Source organism: Eschrichtius robustus, chromosome 19 (genome assembly GCF_028021215.1).
Source record: "Eschrichtius robustus isolate mEscRob2 chromosome 19, mEscRob2.pri, whole genome shotgun sequence".
Taxonomy (NCBI): domain Eukaryota; kingdom Metazoa; phylum Chordata; class Mammalia; order Artiodactyla; family Eschrichtiidae; genus Eschrichtius; species Eschrichtius robustus.
The window spans coordinates 61232047-61250211 of record NC_090842.1 but is presented as its reverse complement, the minus strand read 5'-3'; the positions used below and the strand labels follow the sequence as shown (position 1 = coordinate 61250211).

The following is an 18165-nucleotide window of genomic DNA, read 5'->3' as shown; positions in this document are numbered from 1 at the left end:
TGCTTAGTCCAGGAGGCACAAGGCAGAACTGGGCCTCAGCAAGGCCTTGGCCTTTTCCCGTTTCCTCCCTGGCATCCATTCCAAGTTGGTCGCCCAGCGTGGTTGGTTTCTAGTTCCTGATGGCTCTGGCGGGCCAGCCCTGGTGCAGCCATCCCAGCGCGTTGCCGGTCCAGGCTCTGGGAATTAAGTGGTCTCTGCCCAGGCCGATGCTTCAGGGTTTCTCCTACATGCTTGTCTCAAGAAGGTTTGGCACGTCTAGATTGAAATGATTAGTGCAGTGGGGCTTCCCCCACTTTTCTTGGGGGATCATGTCACGGTCTATTCAGCGTGCTCCCTCGGTATTTAATCCCACTCTGACATGGATTTTGCTGGCGTTCTGTTCAGTGGCACCACTTAACCCCGGTTGCTGTTTTATGGAGGCAGCCTTTGTGTGGTTGTGTCAGTGGCCCACAGGATTCCTGCCTCTATCCCAGTTGGCTTGTTTTTCTTTCTTTCTTTTTTTTCTTCTGGTAAACAGAGTCTGAAGAAAATAGGCCCTGTATTCATGCAGGACGTTTAGCTTGGAATCTCCAGCGTTATCAAGGGAAACCCCCTCAGGTGACCAGAGGTGGGCCCAGGGCTTGGAAGAGTTGGAGAGCATGGTGGGCCAGATGGTAGTGAGAATGCGCAGTGGGCAGTGAAGTGTCACCATCCCCGCGTCCCCTCCAATATCCCATTCCCCTTCAGAAATCACCAGGGATTTTTTGATGCTATTTATTTTGCAGCTGCTCCCAACTCCAGGGGAACAAAGTTTCAAGTATTCACTACCCGGTTTGTAAAAAGTAAAAAGTCATAGATTCTCACTGAGCCCACATCTGCCTGGGGCTGTTAATATAGATAATGCAGAGAATTCCTCTTTGGCTAAAAGTCTTTGAAGGGTGGATTTGAATGCTGTACCTCCCTGCCTTTGGAATGAAAAGGCATTCTTCTGGAGCCATTCTTGAGGATGGTTGAAGCTCTTGGAGTTGCTTGGATGGTCTTTTGTTCCCCCCTCTCGCGAGTGTTAGCAGTGATGTGTAGCAGCAGGACAGGGATGGAGGCCTCAGCTGACCCTGGGCAAGCCCTTCACTGGCCGTGCCACGGCATCCTCGCCCGTGAACGTAGAGGTGGAGGAGTGTCTGCGGGTGCCAGCCTCTCTGGCTCAGCTGCCCCGGCCCTGTATCACAGACACTGCCCTGTGGCCTGGGTTTCTTGTAATCTGTATCCTTTCCTGCAAGGACAATGCAGAACAGGAGGTGGTCAAGGACCCGGCGCAGAGAAGATGCTCAGAAATGTTTGTGGCATCCAGTAGGCGGTCGATGAGTGGGCTCCCCCTTCCCTTTCTGTCCTCACCAACTGAGGAAGAACGGCGAGCCTAGAGCCAGTTTCTGGCTTTTTCGTGTCACCCCGTCTATCTGACCTCGACAGATCCTTTCACCTGCTGTCCCTTTAAGTTCCTCCTGTTTGAAAATGAGGGGGTTGATGGTGCCCTGCTGTCCCTTCCACTCTGACACGCCTCTTCTGGTTCCAGGAGGGTCTTTTGCCCTTTGCGATCTTGGGCTTTCTTCTCATCCGGGCTTCTGGGCCCCCAGGCAGTTTCTGTCTTCCTGGGTTCCCTCCATCCCTGCCCTGGGATTCTGGGTACTTTCAGCTTTTTCCTTTCCAGACTAAAGTGTGGAGCGTGATGCTTTTGTTTAGCTTTTCTTCATAGAATACCAACCCCTTCCTCTCCAGTCTGTCGCTGGGCCTTCCCTAGTTCCATAGCGTCTGTCTAGTCTGTCTGTCCCTGTATTTCTCCTGAGGTGTGGCGACCTGGCCTGCCCAGCAGTGTTCCCAGCAGGGACACGTAGCTCCAGGAACCACTCTCCCAGTGTCCTGTAGAACTCCAGGCGGCGGCGGCAGCAAGTTTGCCCTGCCCGTTAGTAACAGCTTCCCCCTCAGCTTGGCGAGCTTGCCAAAACCAGTTTCCCCAGTTAGGTGGCGCTTTTACTGCAGACAAGGCCATTCTGGCAGAGTTGCCTCATCCCACGAGAGCGGCTCCTGGTGTGGGCCGCACCCAAGCCAGAAGGTGCCTCACTTGTCAGGAATGCCGCCTCCTGCCTCCTCCACAGTTGACTCGGCGTCTTGCCTCGGGGCTGGCCCACGACAGCCTGGCGGTTCCAGGGGAACAGCACGAGGCACCCATCGGTCACCTCTCTGTATTGTTTCCTTTGAAACGTCGGGAGGAGTTTTTGGTCCTGCATTCTGTTTGAGAGCTGCCCTTGACCTCTGCCAGGGTAACCGTGGGGCTGTACCATTTGGGTTTGAAGCTGCCCCGACCCCTTTGAATTGGGAGTCAGAGTTAATGGAAGGGTCCCCTTGTTGGTGGGGAGCAGTGCGAGAGAAAGGGCCGTGGAGGATCTGCAGAGAGGTCGCCCGTTGTTTCTCCACAAAGCCTGTTAGAGCCTTCAGGGCTCCAGGGGCTGGGCTCGCCTGACGAGCTTGTTCCCACGCCGACCGGCTCCCCTCTGAGCGGCCGAGGCCTCTTCGGCCTAGATTAGTTCTCTCTGTGGTTCGCCTACTAGGTCCTGGGTTCGTTATGTGACTCTTTATCTTCTCCTCATTCTCTTTGTGGGTCTTAGTTAATGGAGAAGGAAGGAGTTTTTTATGCTCTCACACATACTTTGCCATCGTCATGCGTGAGGAACTTGAGGAGCTTTTGACATTTTTTTACATTTGTTTATTTTTTTAAAGCAACTCCTGCACTTGTGAGAACTGTGTCTGTGGGTTGGCTCAAAAACTGGATTCTTTTTCCAGCTGCTCCTTTCTTAACCCTATTTATCCCCCCCACACCCCCCCACCCTGTACGTATTTTGATGTTCAGAACGTCCTGTCAGCAGCATCTGTCACATGTGGAGAGTGCTTTTATTTTGTAAAGTAAGGGAGATTGGGGTGACATGTGGGGGATTTTGCAGAGTCAGGAAGTCGTAGGACAGGGAGCCAGAAGGGATACCGGGAAGTGAGGCAAGTCAGGTGGGAAACAAGGGGGTCAGCAGCAGGTGGGGGGTGAGCCCTCGTGTGGGCGCGTCAGGAGGGGCCTGGGACCCTTCCCCTCTCTCCACCTGCTCAGCTCCCCGCCTGTGGCCCAGAGCCGTGGAGCTGGCGGAGCGGGTCAGGCCTCGAAACCCGGGGACCGGAGCCTGTTGGCTCGTGGCAGCACCTCTGGCATCCACGGCCCCACCCCGCCCCACGCCAGGACAGATAGAGCCGATGCAGCCCTTTGGGGGAGATACGGGATGGGACGGGGAGCGGCCCCCTCCCCGTCTCCCCAGGCCTCTCGCCCTCAGCGCTGGGCCCCCCGTTCCCGTCGCCCTGGGCCAGACCACAGCCCCCGCGGCTCTCCCCTCAAACCCCGTGCTCACGTCGGCTTTGGGGTTGGTTCTTAGGGAAGATGGTGAGTTGGAAGAAGGCGAACTGGAGGATGACGGGGCCGAGGAGACCCAGGACGCCTCCGGAGGCCCCGAGAGGAGCCGGAAGGAGAAGGGGGAGAAGCACCACAGCGACTCAGATGAGGAGAAGTCTCACCGGAGGCTGAAGCGGAAACGCAAGAAAGAGCGGGAGAAGGAGAAGAGGAGATCCAAGAAGAGGAGGAAATCCAAGCACAAAGTAGGTCCTGGCGGATGTGCTGGGCCTCCTGGCGCTGGGCCCAGCCGAGCGCCCCAGGGGCCGAGCTCATCTTGTCCAGCTAGAGGGCACTCTTAATCGGGCTGTTTTTCCTTTCCCCAAATTGGATAAAGACCTTTTCTAAAAGAGTTGGTAGCTCATGCTCCATTGCTGTTAGATGCCCCTAGGTGAGGCGTTTCTCACGGAGCTCTTCCGGCACATTCCAGCAGTGGCTGTGCAGGTGGCCAGCCCTCCGCAGAAGCTCTAATCCTCTGCCCCTGTCCTTGCAGCGCCACGCTTCTTCCAGCGATGACTTCTCTGACTTCTCAGATGACTCGGATTTCAGCCCCAGCGAGAAGGGGCACCGCAAGTACAGAGAATACAGCCCCCCCTACGCGCCGGTGAGTGACTGCCGGTCAGGGGCCCCCATGGGGCTCGGAGCCGGGGGTGATGAAATCGCCCGTGTTTCCTGAGCACTGGCTGTGTGCTGGGCATTCTTACGTGGCACTTTACACGGATTTTAATTCTGTAAGATTAGGTATTGTTTTTATCCCCGCTTTATAGGTGAGGACACTGAGACTTGGAGAACTTCAGCCGGGTTGCACGGCTCTGAAGTACAGGAGCTGGGGGTGAGCCCAGTCAGTGGCTGATTGCCGTACTTCTCTCTGCCACCTTTTCCCATGGCCTTGGCAGGGCTCGTCATAACCCCTGTCCCCAAGAAAGATGAGGATTTGTCCCTGTGAGAGCTGACTTTTCCACTGTTCAGCAGTGTCTTTTTGTGGAAAATTGGCAAGAGAATGAAACGGTTACGGGAGTAAATCATCTCGGATGTTGTGGGGTCAGAAGTTATATACCACTGAGCTTAAGCATAAATTTAAATTATTTGTCTGGTTTGTATATTGTTTTATTTTCCTCAGGCAAAACCAGTAAGAAGTAAATCAACATAGATTTTCAAGTTTTGATAAAAAGTATTTTTCCAGTTAGTTCTTAAAGGTATCCTGTGACTCAGCGTCATCCATCATAACAGATAATTTATTGTAAGGAATAAGTTGACATTGATCTACTAACGTAGATTCAGACTTTAAACCTGAGGGCAGCAGGGAATGGAGAGAATACCACCAGCTTTGATTGGGAACTAGGGGTTGAGGCATTTTAAGATCTGCTAAAGTGGGACTTCCCTTGTGGTGCAGTGGTTAAGAATCCACCTTCCAATGCAGGGGACACGGGTTCGAGCCCTGGTCGGGGAACTAAGATCCCACGTGCCGTGGGGCAACTAAGCCTGCGCACCGCAACGAAAACCCAACGCAGCCAAAAAAAAGAAAAGAAAAAAGGATCTGCTAAAGTAGTTGTGTACATCTCCATGTTTTATATTTTCTTATAATATGTATGATATATATTATAATGAGTGTGGATTTTTTAAATGAATAAACTTTATCTTTAGGGCAGTTTTATTTTTTTTAATTTTATTGAATATAGTTGATTTACAGTGTTGTGTTAATTTCTTCTGTACAGCAAGGTGACTCAGTTATACGTACACATATTCTTTGTTCATATTCTTTTCCATTGTGGTTTGTCACAGGATATTGAATATAGTTCCCTGTGCTATGCAGTAGGACCTTGTTGTTTTTAGAGCAGTTTTAGGTTGGGAGAAAATGGAGCAGGTAGTCCAGTTCCCTACCCACCCCACCCCACCCAGTTCCCCAGTTTTTAATGTCTTGCATTAGTGTGGCACGTTTGTTGCAATTGTTTAGCCAGCGTTGGTATGTATTTGATGAGAGTCCATGGTTTACATTAGGGTTCCCCTTTGTGTTTTACAGTCCTTTGGGTTTTGACAAATGCGTCTTGTTATATATGCACCATACACTATCATATAAAATAGTTTCAATTCCCTAAAAGTCCTCTTTTCTTTACCTACTCATCAGTCCCTCCCCCCCAAGCCCCTCGCAACCACCAGTCTTTTTACTGTCTCTGTAGTTTTGCCTGTTCCAGAATGTCATTTAATTGGACTCATATGTAGCTTTTCCGGATTGACTTCTTTCACTTAACAATATTTGTTTATAGTCCCTCCATGTCTTTCTTATTTCTTTTAATTGTTGAATACTCCATTGTCTGAATGTACCAGTTTGTTTATACATTTACCTATTGAAGGATATCTTGGTGTCTTCCATTTGTGCATGTATGTGTATTTTTAAACTTCATCCAGTATCTCTTGGAACTAGCACACTTTGGAAAGCATCATTTTAAATGGTTTTCTAGTTTGGTTGCCCAATAGTCATTAATTGAATTCTAAGGCCCCAGGAAAATTTTGACTGAGGAGCACCCCTCTTGCCTATCAGGCCTCCTCCCCAAATGAGATTGTTCTGTATCCCTGGGAAATACACCCTTCTTTTCCCTCTCCAGTAATTCAGGGGTCATGGGGCCTGTGTTTCTCAATTGTCTTTAAAGCTGTGGCTCTTTCTGAAGAACAGAAACATCTGGGCCCACAGCCCAGATCTCATTCAGGTGGCTGGGGGCTAGCATCTCACCCCAGGGACAGCAGAGACACCCAGACAGCTGTGCCAGTTCAGGGAATAGTGGGGATCTTGGTCTGAATCCAAGGCCCCAGGGCCAGCTCACTGTCCTCTCCCCATCAGTCCCACCAGCAGTACCCCCCGTCGCACACCGCGCCCCTGCCCAAGAAGGCCTACTCCAAGATGGACAGCAAGGGCTACGGCCTGTACGAAGACTACGAGAACGAGCAGTACGGGGAGTACGAGGGCGAGGAGGAGGAGGACATGGGCAAGGACGACTACGACGACTTCGCCAAGGAGCTGAACCAGTACCGGCGGGCCAAGGAGGGCAGCAGCCGGGGCCGAGGTGAGAGCCGCAGTTTCTCCTCCAGGTTGTCGGAGCGGACCCGGGGCTGGGGGTTGGGCGCTCAGTGCAGAGCCAGACAGACCTCATGGGCCACGTGCTCATGGAGCGTCAAGTCCGGGAGAAGAGATGGGCAGTCATGCAGGGCTGAGATAAGCGTAGAAGGAGACAGGCAGGGAGCTCCATCCCAAGCACAGGGGACCGGAGTTCTGCCACATGAGAAGAGGGTCCAGTGCTGAAGCCGTGGTTGGGATGGAGCCAGACTGGCGTGAGGCAAGGAGAAGACTGCTGTGGCTCAAGGTGGTGGTGGTGGTGGTGGTGGTTGTTTTTGGCCACACCCCGCACCGAGTCCTAACCACTGGACCACCAGGGAAGTCCCTGAAGGGTTGTTTTTTAAATTCACTTCCTGGTCAGCTGTGAAGAGATAATAGAAGGGACAGCTCTCACCCCTGGGGACGGTAACTGACAGCTGGCGCCTCCTCCCCCAGCCTCCCGTCTCCCATCACCTGACAAAGTGTGACTGCAGCCACGGGACTGCCACACCTCTGAACCTTGAACCTGTGGCAGTTAGGAGGATGGTGGGGGAGGGCAGAGCACCAGCGACCCAGCCCGGCCTCTTAGAACCATCTCCTGCCAATGATATTTCCCAACCCCAGAGTGCTTCCAGAATTTTCCAGCCCAACAGTTCTTAGCCCTGCTTGAGGCCCAGCTTGTTGTTTGAGTGGCTGGTCATTCATTCTTTCTTTCGATGGTCTTTCTTAGACTCCTCCCTAGATAGGCCCTGCTCTTTGGGGAGATTCTGGACTAGCCTGTCCAATAGAAATATAATGCAAGCCACCATGCAATTATAAATTTTCTAGTGGTCACATTAGAAAAGTAAAAGGAAACAGATGAAATTAATTTTAACAACACATTTTATAAATACGTTCCAAATCTCATTTTGACATGTAATCAAAATAGATAGATGTGATATTTTATATTCTCTCTCTCTCTCTTTTTTAACTAAGTCTTTGAAATTCAGTTTACACTTTATTCTCACAGTATTTCTTAGTTTGGCCAGCCACATTTCAGGTACTCAAGTAGCCACACGTGACTGGTGCCTCTGTGTTGGACAGCGCCTCAGTCAGGGTAGTGTAGTGAGTGCTACAGCAGGCGTGTGTCCACAGTGCTCAGCTACCCCTGTCCAGGGGCCCAGGGACCATGAATCAGCCTAGAGCAGCCGGGAAGGCTTCTTAGAACAGGAGGAGGAGGAGGAAATGATTGACCTTGGGCAGACAGTAGGTTAACTTCTCTTCTGCTGGTGGGTCCTCCTTGTTCAGACTCTCACCGTCTGAATCACCATGCAGGCAACCGAGGCCGTGGCAGGGGCTACCGAGGCCGTGGAAGCCGTGGAGGGTCTCGAGGCCGAGGCATGGGCAGGGGCAGCCGAGGCAGAGGCAGAGGCTCCATGGGAGGAGACCACCCGGAGGACGAAGAGGACTTCTATGAAGAGGACATGGAAGTAAGGCTTTCTCCAGCTTGGGGGGTGGTGGTGGGAGTGGGGTCGGGTGGCTGGTGGGCTGCAAGACTAAGTCTGTAAGACTAAGGTGGAAAGGAAGCATCAGGTGGCAGGTTTATGTGTTTAAAAATGTTCATTTATTATTTGGAATAGAGAAAACCTTCCTATGGTTCAAAATTGAAAAAATACCAAAGGGTGAGCTGTCAGAAACATCTTCATCTCACCGCTCTCTCAGCGAGCGCCTTAGTTCCCATCCCTGAAGACAGGGTTCCCCAGGGTACTCGAAGCATTTAATGCCTTCGCAGTCAGGTGCCTGTTCAGTTCCCTCCTGCACACGCACAAACGCGTGTGCGCGCGAGGAGAGCTACCACACTCACTGTTCTGTCACTGCCGGAGACCTTGCCCCGCTGCCCCTTGTTCTAGCTGCACAGCTGCCCCTTGGGAACTGCCCAGTGGGCTGGGAGCCCTACGAGTGAAGGCTGCGCGGGGCAGGACTAGGACCAGCCACCGCGTAGGCTGTGGCGTGTGAAGAGGGGGCACAGGTGGGAGTCACTGGGTTGCTCGCTTGCTCTTCTGAGTTTGACGTTGTCCCGAGTGTACAAAAAGGCAGAAAGGGGTGGAGTATATAGTTCAGGACATTGTTCATTGTTCGCCAAATGACACTTTCCTGCTTCCCTTCCCTCCGGAATTCCAGTACGGAGAAAGTGAGGAGCCGATGGGAGACGACGACTATGACGACTACTCCAAGGAGCTGAACCAGTACCGCCGGTCCAAGGACGGCCGAGGACGAGGTGGGTGGGGGCCGCAAGGGGCGGGCGAGTCAGTGGGGCTCCTTCTGGCAGCTGCTGGCCTCGGGTGCTGGAGAGAGGCCTCAGGTGAACGCCGTTTCTCTCTTCTGCAGGGCTAAGTCGAGGCCGTGGCCGGGGTTCCCGAGGTCGAGGGAAAGGGATGGGCCGGGGCCGTGGTCGAGGTGGCAGCCGAGGAGGGATGAACAAGGGTGGAATGAATGATGACGAAGACTTCTACGACGAGGACATGGGCGTAAGTCGGCTCTTCATTCTGATCTGATGTTTTTACTCAAGGCTCCTTCTTGAAATTTTTTTTTTTCTTTAATGAGTTATTCTCCGAGGCTGGTCCTGTCCCCCTGTTCCCATCAGCCGTTCCCCGTAGGGCCTGTCAGCACTAATTATCTTTCATGGGGGTTGCGCTGCTGGTGAGACCCTCTGTTTTTAAAACCATATCTTTGTAGCACCTGCAGTCACCTGTTCTCTGAGTCCCTGAGTTAACCCTGGAGAGTTTTCCAGGAAGGCTCGTGCCGCCTCTTCTTGGAATGAATGTGTTCCCGCGCAGGTGTGTGGCGCGCGAGTCCTCCGCTGCCCACACTCCACGCTCCGGGGCTCAGACCCCACAGAGTTGGGTGCTGGATGGAAGCTGCTGGTCAGCACTCCTGTTACACGGGGGCGCGCTCATCCCTGCCAGCCAGCCTGTCTCACTTTCCCTCCCTCAGAGCCCGTCTCCACCTGGCCTGCACAGGCCCCTCCCTACCCTGCCTCTCCATTCCCCTTTATAGTCACGCTCTGTGTTCCTAACAGGATGGCGGCGGAAGCTACCGGAGGGGTGACCATGACAAGCCCCACCAACAGTCCGACAAGAAAGGCAAAGTCATCTGCAAATACTTCGTGGAAGGGCGGTGCACATGGGTAAGGGGCCAGTTCCAGTACCAGGGTGCCCAGAGCAGGGACACATGGGCCTCTGGGAATGTTCTGGAGGCCACACTCACTGGGGGCAGTATTCTGGTGGGCTTGGAGTGATTGTCTGAGAGATGCCTGGAAGGCCTGGAAGACTTAGTTCACTCCTCAGAGTGACTGAAGAGCCAGGACAAGATTGGTGACGCATCTGGGTTTTTTTGGTTTGGGAGGATTTTTTTGGCCAAAATTTTCACCCAGTCCATATGGCCTCAAACGTTTTGTTAGAACTGATGCTCATGCAAAGGTGTAATATATCGTGGTTGAGTTACTGAACTTCAGTGTGGGAGAGGGAATCATTAAGGCATCCAGATGGAAAAGGTGGTCAAGGTCAGCCTTGATCTTCACAGCAGAGTATAATGCCAGAAGATGGGCCAATGACCTGAAAGTTCTGAAGGAAACAAGTATAATCCAGTGTTAGTTCAACCAGGCAGCTTTTTATTCAGGTATACAGGCAGCAGGCAGATATTGGCAAGCAAGTACCCAGGGAGTACTGCACCTGTGTACCTGTCTTAGGAAAAAATATTATTGTGTTTCAGACAAAGGTGTGTTTGTGTAGTAAAATAGTCCTTATTATAGTTGCAATTCATACTATTTTTAGAAACTTGAAATATATATAAACAAAAAAGAGTAGCTATTCCTAAGAGAAAGGGGGAACGAGTATCGAACAGTTTCTCTTTTCAGTTTACCTGGATGTTGTTTTGTTTGGATTGTACAGTTTGACTACAGATAGCAGAAAACTCAACTCCACTGGCTTAAACACATAGACGTTTGTCTCTCAGAATAGTCTGGGAATTCCCTGGTGGTCCAGTGATTAGGACTCTGCACTTCCACTGCGGCTGGCATGGGTTTGATCCCTGGTTGGTGAACTAAGATCCTGCATGCCGCGTGGTGTGGCCAAAAAAAAAAAAAAGTCTGGGGCAGGGACGCGGGGGCATTACAGGGCTGGTACAGTTGTCAGTGGCACCATGGGGGACCCAAGTTCCTTCCTACTTTTTATTCTGGCATCTTTAAGTGTGTGGCTTTCGTCCTCATGGTTGGCTTAATGGCTGCTGTGCCTCCAGGCATCACATCCAAGGGCTAGGAAGAAGAAAACTGTGTGAAGGGATTTTTTAAAAAATCAGGGCAGTATTGTCTTCCCTGGGGAGTTTGGGGTTCTGTTAGAAATTGGGGTTCTGTTAGAAAGGAAGAAGCATGAAACTGGATACTGGCTGTTATGCAGCAAACAGTAAGTGGGTAAGAGAGGCGAAGGCAAGAAGAGGAAGAGTTAGATAGAAGCAGTGAAAGGCAGCAGAATGGAGCCGGGAGGACTGAGGACATGGGGGAGGGAGGCAGGGGCAAGACAAAGGGCGACACACTTTGGCAGAAGTTTCAGGTTGGTGGGAAACTGCATTTATGTGTCTGCCTTTCCTGGGCTTCCTGCCCTTTCTGGGGTCGGGGTGGGGGTTTGTTTCTGTCGTTGGTCCCTCTGTGCTTCAGCAGTGACAGAGCAGTACTTCCTTTTGCAAACAGCTTACCTTTTCACTGCTTCTCTTCCAGGGAGACCACTGTAATTTTAGCCACGACATCGAGCTACCAAAGAAGCGAGAACTGTGCAAGTTTTACATCACCGGATTTTGTGCCAGAGCCGAGAACTGCCCCTATATGCATGATATCCTTTGGTGCCCACATTTGATCTGATTGAGGGTGCAGAGCTCCTTTTCTCCTTATTGGTAATAACAGCTGATCTTCCCCACACTTTCGCTCTGTGTGCCAGTACTGTGCCAAGAGCTTTCTGCGCATCCATTTCTTAACCCTCACATCTGCCCTGTGATGGGTCTGCTCTTCCTAGTCTGCAGATGACTAAACGGAGGCACACATGTTATATGTTCCCTTTACATATACAGTTGACCCTTGAACAACATGGGTTTGAACTCTGCAGGTCCACTCAGAGATTGGATTGTTTTCAGTAGTAAATACTGCAGTACTTACACGATCTGTGGTTGGTTGGATCCACAGATGCAGAACTGAGGGTATGGAGGACGGATTATAAATTATACTCAGATTTTTGACTGAGTTGGCGCCCCTAACCCCCATGTTGTTCAAGGGTCAAGTGTACTCTCGAGACTGGCTTACACCATTGCCTGTTATCTTTCTGAGATTTTTCAAATGGCTGTGTAACCATGGGCAAATCGTTGAACTTTTCCCCTCTTCCTGTTGAGTGAGGATCTGAGGACACAGCCTCAAGGCCAGCACGGTGGGGCGGGAAGCACTCCAGAGTGGGGGTGTCGAGAACCGGGGTCTCATCTTGGGTCAGCTGCCAACCTGCTGTGCAGCTCTGAGCCAGTCACTTCGCCTCTCTGGGCCTCAGTTTCCTTGTCTCTAAAACAGAGGGGCTTGGATTCTGTCCTTGGGTGGGTTTCATGAGGTGAGGCATTTGCCTTAACTTGCTGTGAACGTGATTTTCCGTGTAAGTTGTACCACACGACCGGGAACTGCATCAACGGCGATGACTGCATGTTCTCTCACGACCCCCTGACCGAAGAGACCAGAGAGCTCTTGGACAAGGTAACGTCCAGGCTGACAGCAGCCGTAGCTAATGGGGACCAGGAGGTGCGCCTGCCACGGGCCTGGCACTGCAGCCCGCCTGTCTGGCCTCTGTGCAGGACCAGAATCCCCAGTTGCGTTGATTGGAGCTGGGCCATGTTCAGGAGGAAATGGGGACTGTATTCTCTGCAGGGAGAATTGAGGTGATCAGACGTGTGTCTTCTCTCCCGCCGGGACGGTTTTCCCTGGAGGGGCAGCTCCCTAAAAGGAATGTTGCGTGGTGTGTCTCCAAACATACCTTGTGATTTCTTAACTGCCCTTTAGAGAGAGCCCGTGGTATACAAAGAGGAGGTGAGACTTCGGATGGGTTCTGTTTTTTAATAATTTTTTAAGTTATTTATTTTTTTTATTTTTGGCTGTGCTGGGTCTTCATTGCTGCACGTGGGCTTTCTCTAGTCGCGGTGAGCAGGGGCTACTCTTAGTTGCAGTGCGCGGGCTTCTCATTGCAGTGGCTTCTCTTTTTGCAGAGCACGGGCTCTAGGCGTGCGGGCTTCAGTAGTTGTGGTGCCTGGGCTCTAGCGCGCAGGCTCAGTAGTTGTGGTGCACGGGCTTAGTTGCTCCACGGCATGTGGGATCTTCCCGGACCAGGGCTTGAACCCGTGTCCCCTGCATTGGCAGGCAGATTGTTAACCACTGTGCCTTCAGGGAAGTCCCTGGATGGGTTCTGTTTTGATGGAAGGGTCATATGTTTCTTTCCAAGTCTTAAGGATTCTTTTATGTAGTAGAAAAAGCATGGGGCAATTGGAGGCTCTCACGATGGGGAGACTTCCTCCAATGAGGTATCAGGGCTTCCTTACCAGCCAGATGACATTTGAAACTCATCCTCATGTCTGTTCTCCCTGAGGAGTCAGGCTGAGGACTTTGGGGCCCCCGGTTCCTGTCCTTGATTTTCTGACATCCATCACAGGGTGAATGGGTGCGAGAACACGTGTCCTTTCACATGACGGCTTTCTTGCCTTCTCTCTGGTTCCCAGAAAGTTTAAGGAGATTGGCTGTTTTTTTGGGAATGGAAAGAATCGGTAGGTACCTCAGCCAGGTTCAGGAATCCACCCATGCGGGCCGGGGCTGCCTGAGGGGTTGAGGGGAAGCCCTGCACAAGCAAAGCAAGAGAACGTCCACTCCTCATTGGGAGAGCATTCATGGAGAAAGTTCTCATCTTTGCCAGGCCCTTTGACCTATTATCCTAGGAACAGGGTTTTGTAACTGGTAGCTGTCTAGAATCTGTGAGTTATTCTCAGGGTAAGGAGTGGGAAAAGTCATGGCGGCTTCATTTCTCATTTGAAGAACTAAAGAATCTCTGACTGAGGACTGCCCCCTGCTGGTGGTTCAGAGTTTGCTCTCTAGACCAGTGCTGTCCAGTAGGAACACCACAGAGCCACAAATTTAAATTTTTAGTAGCCACATTAAAAAAGTAAAAAGAGATGAAATTAGTGTATCTTATTTAGCCCAGTATATCCATGTCCAAAGTACCATTTCAGCAGGTAATAAATAATGAAATAATTACGATATTTTGGGGTTTTTTTGGTTTTTTTTGTACTAAGTCTGAGGAATCTAGTGTTTATTTTCTACTTATAGCGCCATTTCAAGCACCCAATAGCCACACGTGGCCAGTGACCACTATATCGGACAGCACAGCTCTAGACACCCTAATAACTCAAAGCAAATCAAGGTGGCACATTTCCATTTCTGGCCACAAACATTTTGAGAGTATCAGTAACATCCCCTATCTAAAGTCAAGCCTCAGTAGGTTAAAAATGAGCGTTGAACCTGGAAAAACCATTCCAGAATCGAATTTGGGTGGTCAGAAAGTAAAACTTAAACCTTTACGATGGGCCCAGAGTAACCCTGATAAACATGTGGGGTCAGCCATTTCCTTCTCTCCTGGACAGAGTTGCAGCTTGATCAACTAGGGCTGGGGTCTGAGGCTCCTGGGCAGCCCTTGGGTCCAAGCTGTGAGGACAGGGCCTTCGTCATCCTCTCCTGAAATGTCTGTGCTCTCTCTTCCACCCTTTTCTTCAGCTTTATTTTCCTGCTTCTTGGTGACGTTTCTGTCTGTCCAGATACATCAGCTTCCAATCATCCACTCTAGGTTTGAGACGTGCTTGCCTTTGGGGCTGTCAGTGACTGTAACGTGAGAGCGAGTGGCAAGAATAATGCAAAGAATTCTGTCCACCTAGATTCCTCTGTCAGCATTATTTTGCCCCCTTTGCTTTATCACTTTGCTCTCATTTATTTTTTTTCCTTGAGCCATTTGAAAATAAGTTGCATACATTATGGTTCTTTACCATTAAATCCTTCAGTTACTGTTTTATACCTACACTGTTTTATAGTCAGGTTTGTCAAGGTATAGTTTGTATCCAGTCTAAAAAAAAAAAAAAGTGTCCCTGTTTAGTTCTGTGAATTTTTTTTTTTTTTTTTTTTGGCTGCTCTGGGCATCATGCAGGATCTTAGTTCCCCAACCAGGGATCGAAACCATGCTCCCTGCAGTGGAAGTGCAGAGCTCTAACCACTGGACCGCCAGGGAATTCCCTAGTTCTGTGAATTTTGACAAACGCAGAGAATCATGTGACCACCTCACAGTTTAGGTAGAGGAAATTCATTCTTTCACCCCCAAAACCCCTCCCCTTTTGTAATCAGTGCCTCTCCCATCTCCAGCCCCTGGAAACCACTGATCTGTTTTCTGTCCCTGTAGTTTGCCTTTTCAGGAAAGTCGTATAAATAGATATATGGTATGTAGCTTCTAAACATGTGTGCGGTTTATATAGCCTTTTGTTTTTTGTTTTTTTATAAATTTATATATTTTTTTAATTTATTTGTTCACTGTGTTGGGTCTTCGTTGCGGTGCGTGGGCTTCTCATTGCGGTGACTTCTCTTGTTGTGAACGCGGGCTTCAGTAGTTGTGGCATGTGAGCTTCAGTAGTTGTGGCTCGCGGGCTCTAGAGCGCAGGCTCAGTAGTTGTGGCGCACGGGTTTAGTTGCTCCACGGCATGTGGGATCTTCCCGGACCAGGTCTCGAACCTGTGTCCCCTGCATTGGCAGGCGGATTCTTAACTGCTGCGCCACCAGGAAAGCCCTGTAATAGCCTTTGAATCCGCCGTCTTTCATTCTGCATGAGGTGTTTGAAATTCATCCACATTGTTGCAAGTATTGGTAGTTCATCACTGTTTGTTCTTGAGTAGTACTCCACCGTGTGGATGATCTGAGATTGTTTATCTAGTCACCAGTTGAAGAACATTTGATTTGTTAGCAGTTTGGGGCAAAAGCTTAGTTTTTTTTTTTTTTTTTTGTCCGTGCCGTACAGGATCTTAGTTCGCCTGTAGGATCTTAGTTCCCCGACCAGGGATCGAACCCACGCCCCCTGCAGTGGACGCCCAGAGTCTTAACCACAGGACCACCAGGGAATTCCCAAAGCTTAGAATGTTTAACAAATGGACATGAGCTTATTTCCTTGGCCCAATGAACCTTGGCCCACATGTCTATGTGCATCCGCAGGTGTGGCCGTCCTTTTCCATTGAGAGGATGCCTTTGACTTTTGGAAACCCGGGAATCATTCAGAATCAGTCCTGGCGGGGGAGGTTGTGGGACCCAGCAAGGCCCTGGTTGTGTGGTGTGAGGGAGCTCCTTGCTGCAGAGAGGCCCAGGAAGGGGCGGGAGGGACTCTCTAGGGATAGATGTGCTGAAGGACTGCCTGGATGGTTTGGGTTCAGCTTTTCAGGGTGGGGGTGGGGTGTTGACATCTCCTATGTATCTTATGCATCAGTGTTCTGGGCTCTGATGCGATTCAGCCCCTGCTTTTGAGGCAGCACTTGCGGCCCAGTGGCGGTGGCGGGTAAAGAGATAAGTGCAGGGAGCTGGCTGTGTCCCGTGCTGGAGTCCTCGTCGGGGTGTCGTGGGGTCTGCGCGAGGGGTGAGGGGGGTGAAGTCCTGGAGCGGGAGCCCGCCGTGAGGTGAGACTTCTCCCCAGCGTGGAATGGGTGTGGAAGCCCCGATTGCAGGGCACAGTGGGGAAGCGGAAGTGACGGGACCCAGGGAGGTGAGTGTGAGAGAGAGGGGGCCCGCCTTGCCTGGGGACCGGCGATACACTCGTAGGGGCTGTCCTGTGGGCCAGTGCTTCAGTTCGTTTGGTCATTGAGTTCATTGCGTGGCCCCATGTGCTGAGCACCGTGCCAGGCCGGGGGTGGCAGTGGAAGGATCACCTCAGCCTCTGTCCCCCGCGCAGGGGCCATTGGCTGGGTGTTCCCGAGTGCGGAGCGGTACAGAGATGTGTGACCCTATCTCGGGGGCGAGGGGAGTGTGGCGCATTTGGTGGCTGGACCACTGGCATCCCCTCCCTGGGCGGGGAGGAAGTTGTGGTCAAGTTTGTTCCTGTTTAATGAGGTATAACCTCCTCCTTAGGTTTTGCCTACACCTGAGGGCATTTCGTTGCCATTGAGAGGATCTAGCAGTGCAGGGCTTTGGCTCTGTGACCGGAGGCTGCTCTGACCACACCTTGAGTAGCAGGGCTCTAAGGGACAGATGTTTTCCACTGATCAGACTTCCAAGTTTTCCATCCCCCTTGAAGCCAAATTCTTCTTGGACCCTGCGTCCCTGGGTCCACATACCGTTGCTGATGGTTAGGAGAGAGAAAAGCTGGGAACTGCCTGACACCCGCCAGGAAGTCCTGCCTCCGCCACCCACGCCGCCACCACCGTCCCTGGGCGGAGGAGCAGGAGGAGGAGTTGCCTTGAGCAGTGCTGAGGCTGAGGTGCCGGGGCATCTCAGAGCCCCGCGTTAGGATCCACTCAGGCGTGTGTGCCGAGGTCCCCAAGGCCACCTGGGCCCAGGTTGGACAATTTGCTGGGGACACTCCCAGGGCCGAGCTGCCTGAGATTTAACTCCAGCGAAAGCACACAAAGCAGAATGCACAAAGAGAAAAGGCAGGCGGTAAAGGCTGAAACCAGGTACCAGCTTCCAAGAGTCCTCGCCCCCTGGAGTCACATGGGACGTGTATAACTCCTCAGGTTGTGACAGAACGTGTAGAACGCTGTCCACCATGGGCGTGCAGTAGAGACTCAGTCAGTGCCCAGGGTTTTTATTGAGGGCAGCCTCTGCCTGGCACGTACCAAAATCCCAGACTCCCAGAAGGAAAAGGGATGTTCCGCAGAAAGCATGCTGTTTGTACGAACGGTTTAGACACAGTGAGCCCCTCTTAGCAGTCAGGGAATCCTGGGAACCCTCTCGAAATCCAGGTTCTCAGGCACCAGCCAAAGGCCAACATTGCAAGCTGGCCTTCCAAGAGAAGCAGGCAGGCCTGCAGTGTTAACTTCTGCCCAGGATCCTAATTGGTGAGACGTTCTGCTTGAATCCAGACTTTGGAATTGTCCACCTACCCTGTAACAGCCCTTATGGTGGGCCCTGCGGGTCTTGCCCTTGTGGAGTTGGTAGTCGTTGGGCCAGGAATAAACAAAGATACAACTAAATGTAAAATCTTACAAAGCTTAGCAGTGCTTTCAAGGGAGCTAATGCTGTTCCAGTAGTAAATACAGGAGACCTGGCCAGTCACTCTGAGTTGACCTTTAATAAGAGACCCCAGCAATTGGGGGATATGGAGCCATACATTAAGAATGGAGGGGAAAACAAATGCCTGGGGAGAGGCCTGGTCCAGGCCAGGACCCTGCTGGGGAAAGAGCTTAGCTGTCCGCAGAACTGAAACAGAGCTGGGTGCTTAGGGTGGAGGAGTCCGCACACCATAGAAGGAAATGAAGCTTCCAGGGTGCTGTGAAGTCCTCCCCAGACACCCAGCCCTGCTGTCAGGCCCTGTGGGTCCTCGTAAGTGATTGGGTT

General features: G+C 51.4%; 1 protein-coding gene across 8 annotated transcripts in view; it reads left to right on the top strand.

Moving 5' to 3' along the window:
* Positions 1–18165, top strand: part of ZC3H4 (zinc finger CCCH-type containing 4) — a 42567-nt gene that overhangs the window by 13517 nt on the left and 10885 nt on the right. For 7 of the 8 annotated variants that reach the window (XM_068527705.1, XM_068527704.1, XM_068527701.1 and 4 more), the window contains 9 exons: positions 3444–3663; positions 3951–4061; positions 6294–6516; positions 7833–8014; positions 8706–8802; positions 8913–9052; positions 9604–9711; positions 11296–11407; positions 12194–12303. In XM_068527705.1, the coding sequence (XP_068383806.1) occupies positions 3444–3663; positions 3951–4061; positions 6294–6516; positions 7833–8014; positions 8706–8802; positions 8913–9052; positions 9604–9711; positions 11296–11407; positions 12194–12303 (1303 nt within the window). The remainder of the gene's footprint in view (positions 1–3443; positions 3664–3950; positions 4062–6293; positions 6517–7832; positions 8015–8705; positions 8803–8912; positions 9053–9603; positions 9712–11295; positions 11408–12193; positions 12304–18165) is intronic. The other variant, XM_068527703.1, reaches the window with a different exon arrangement.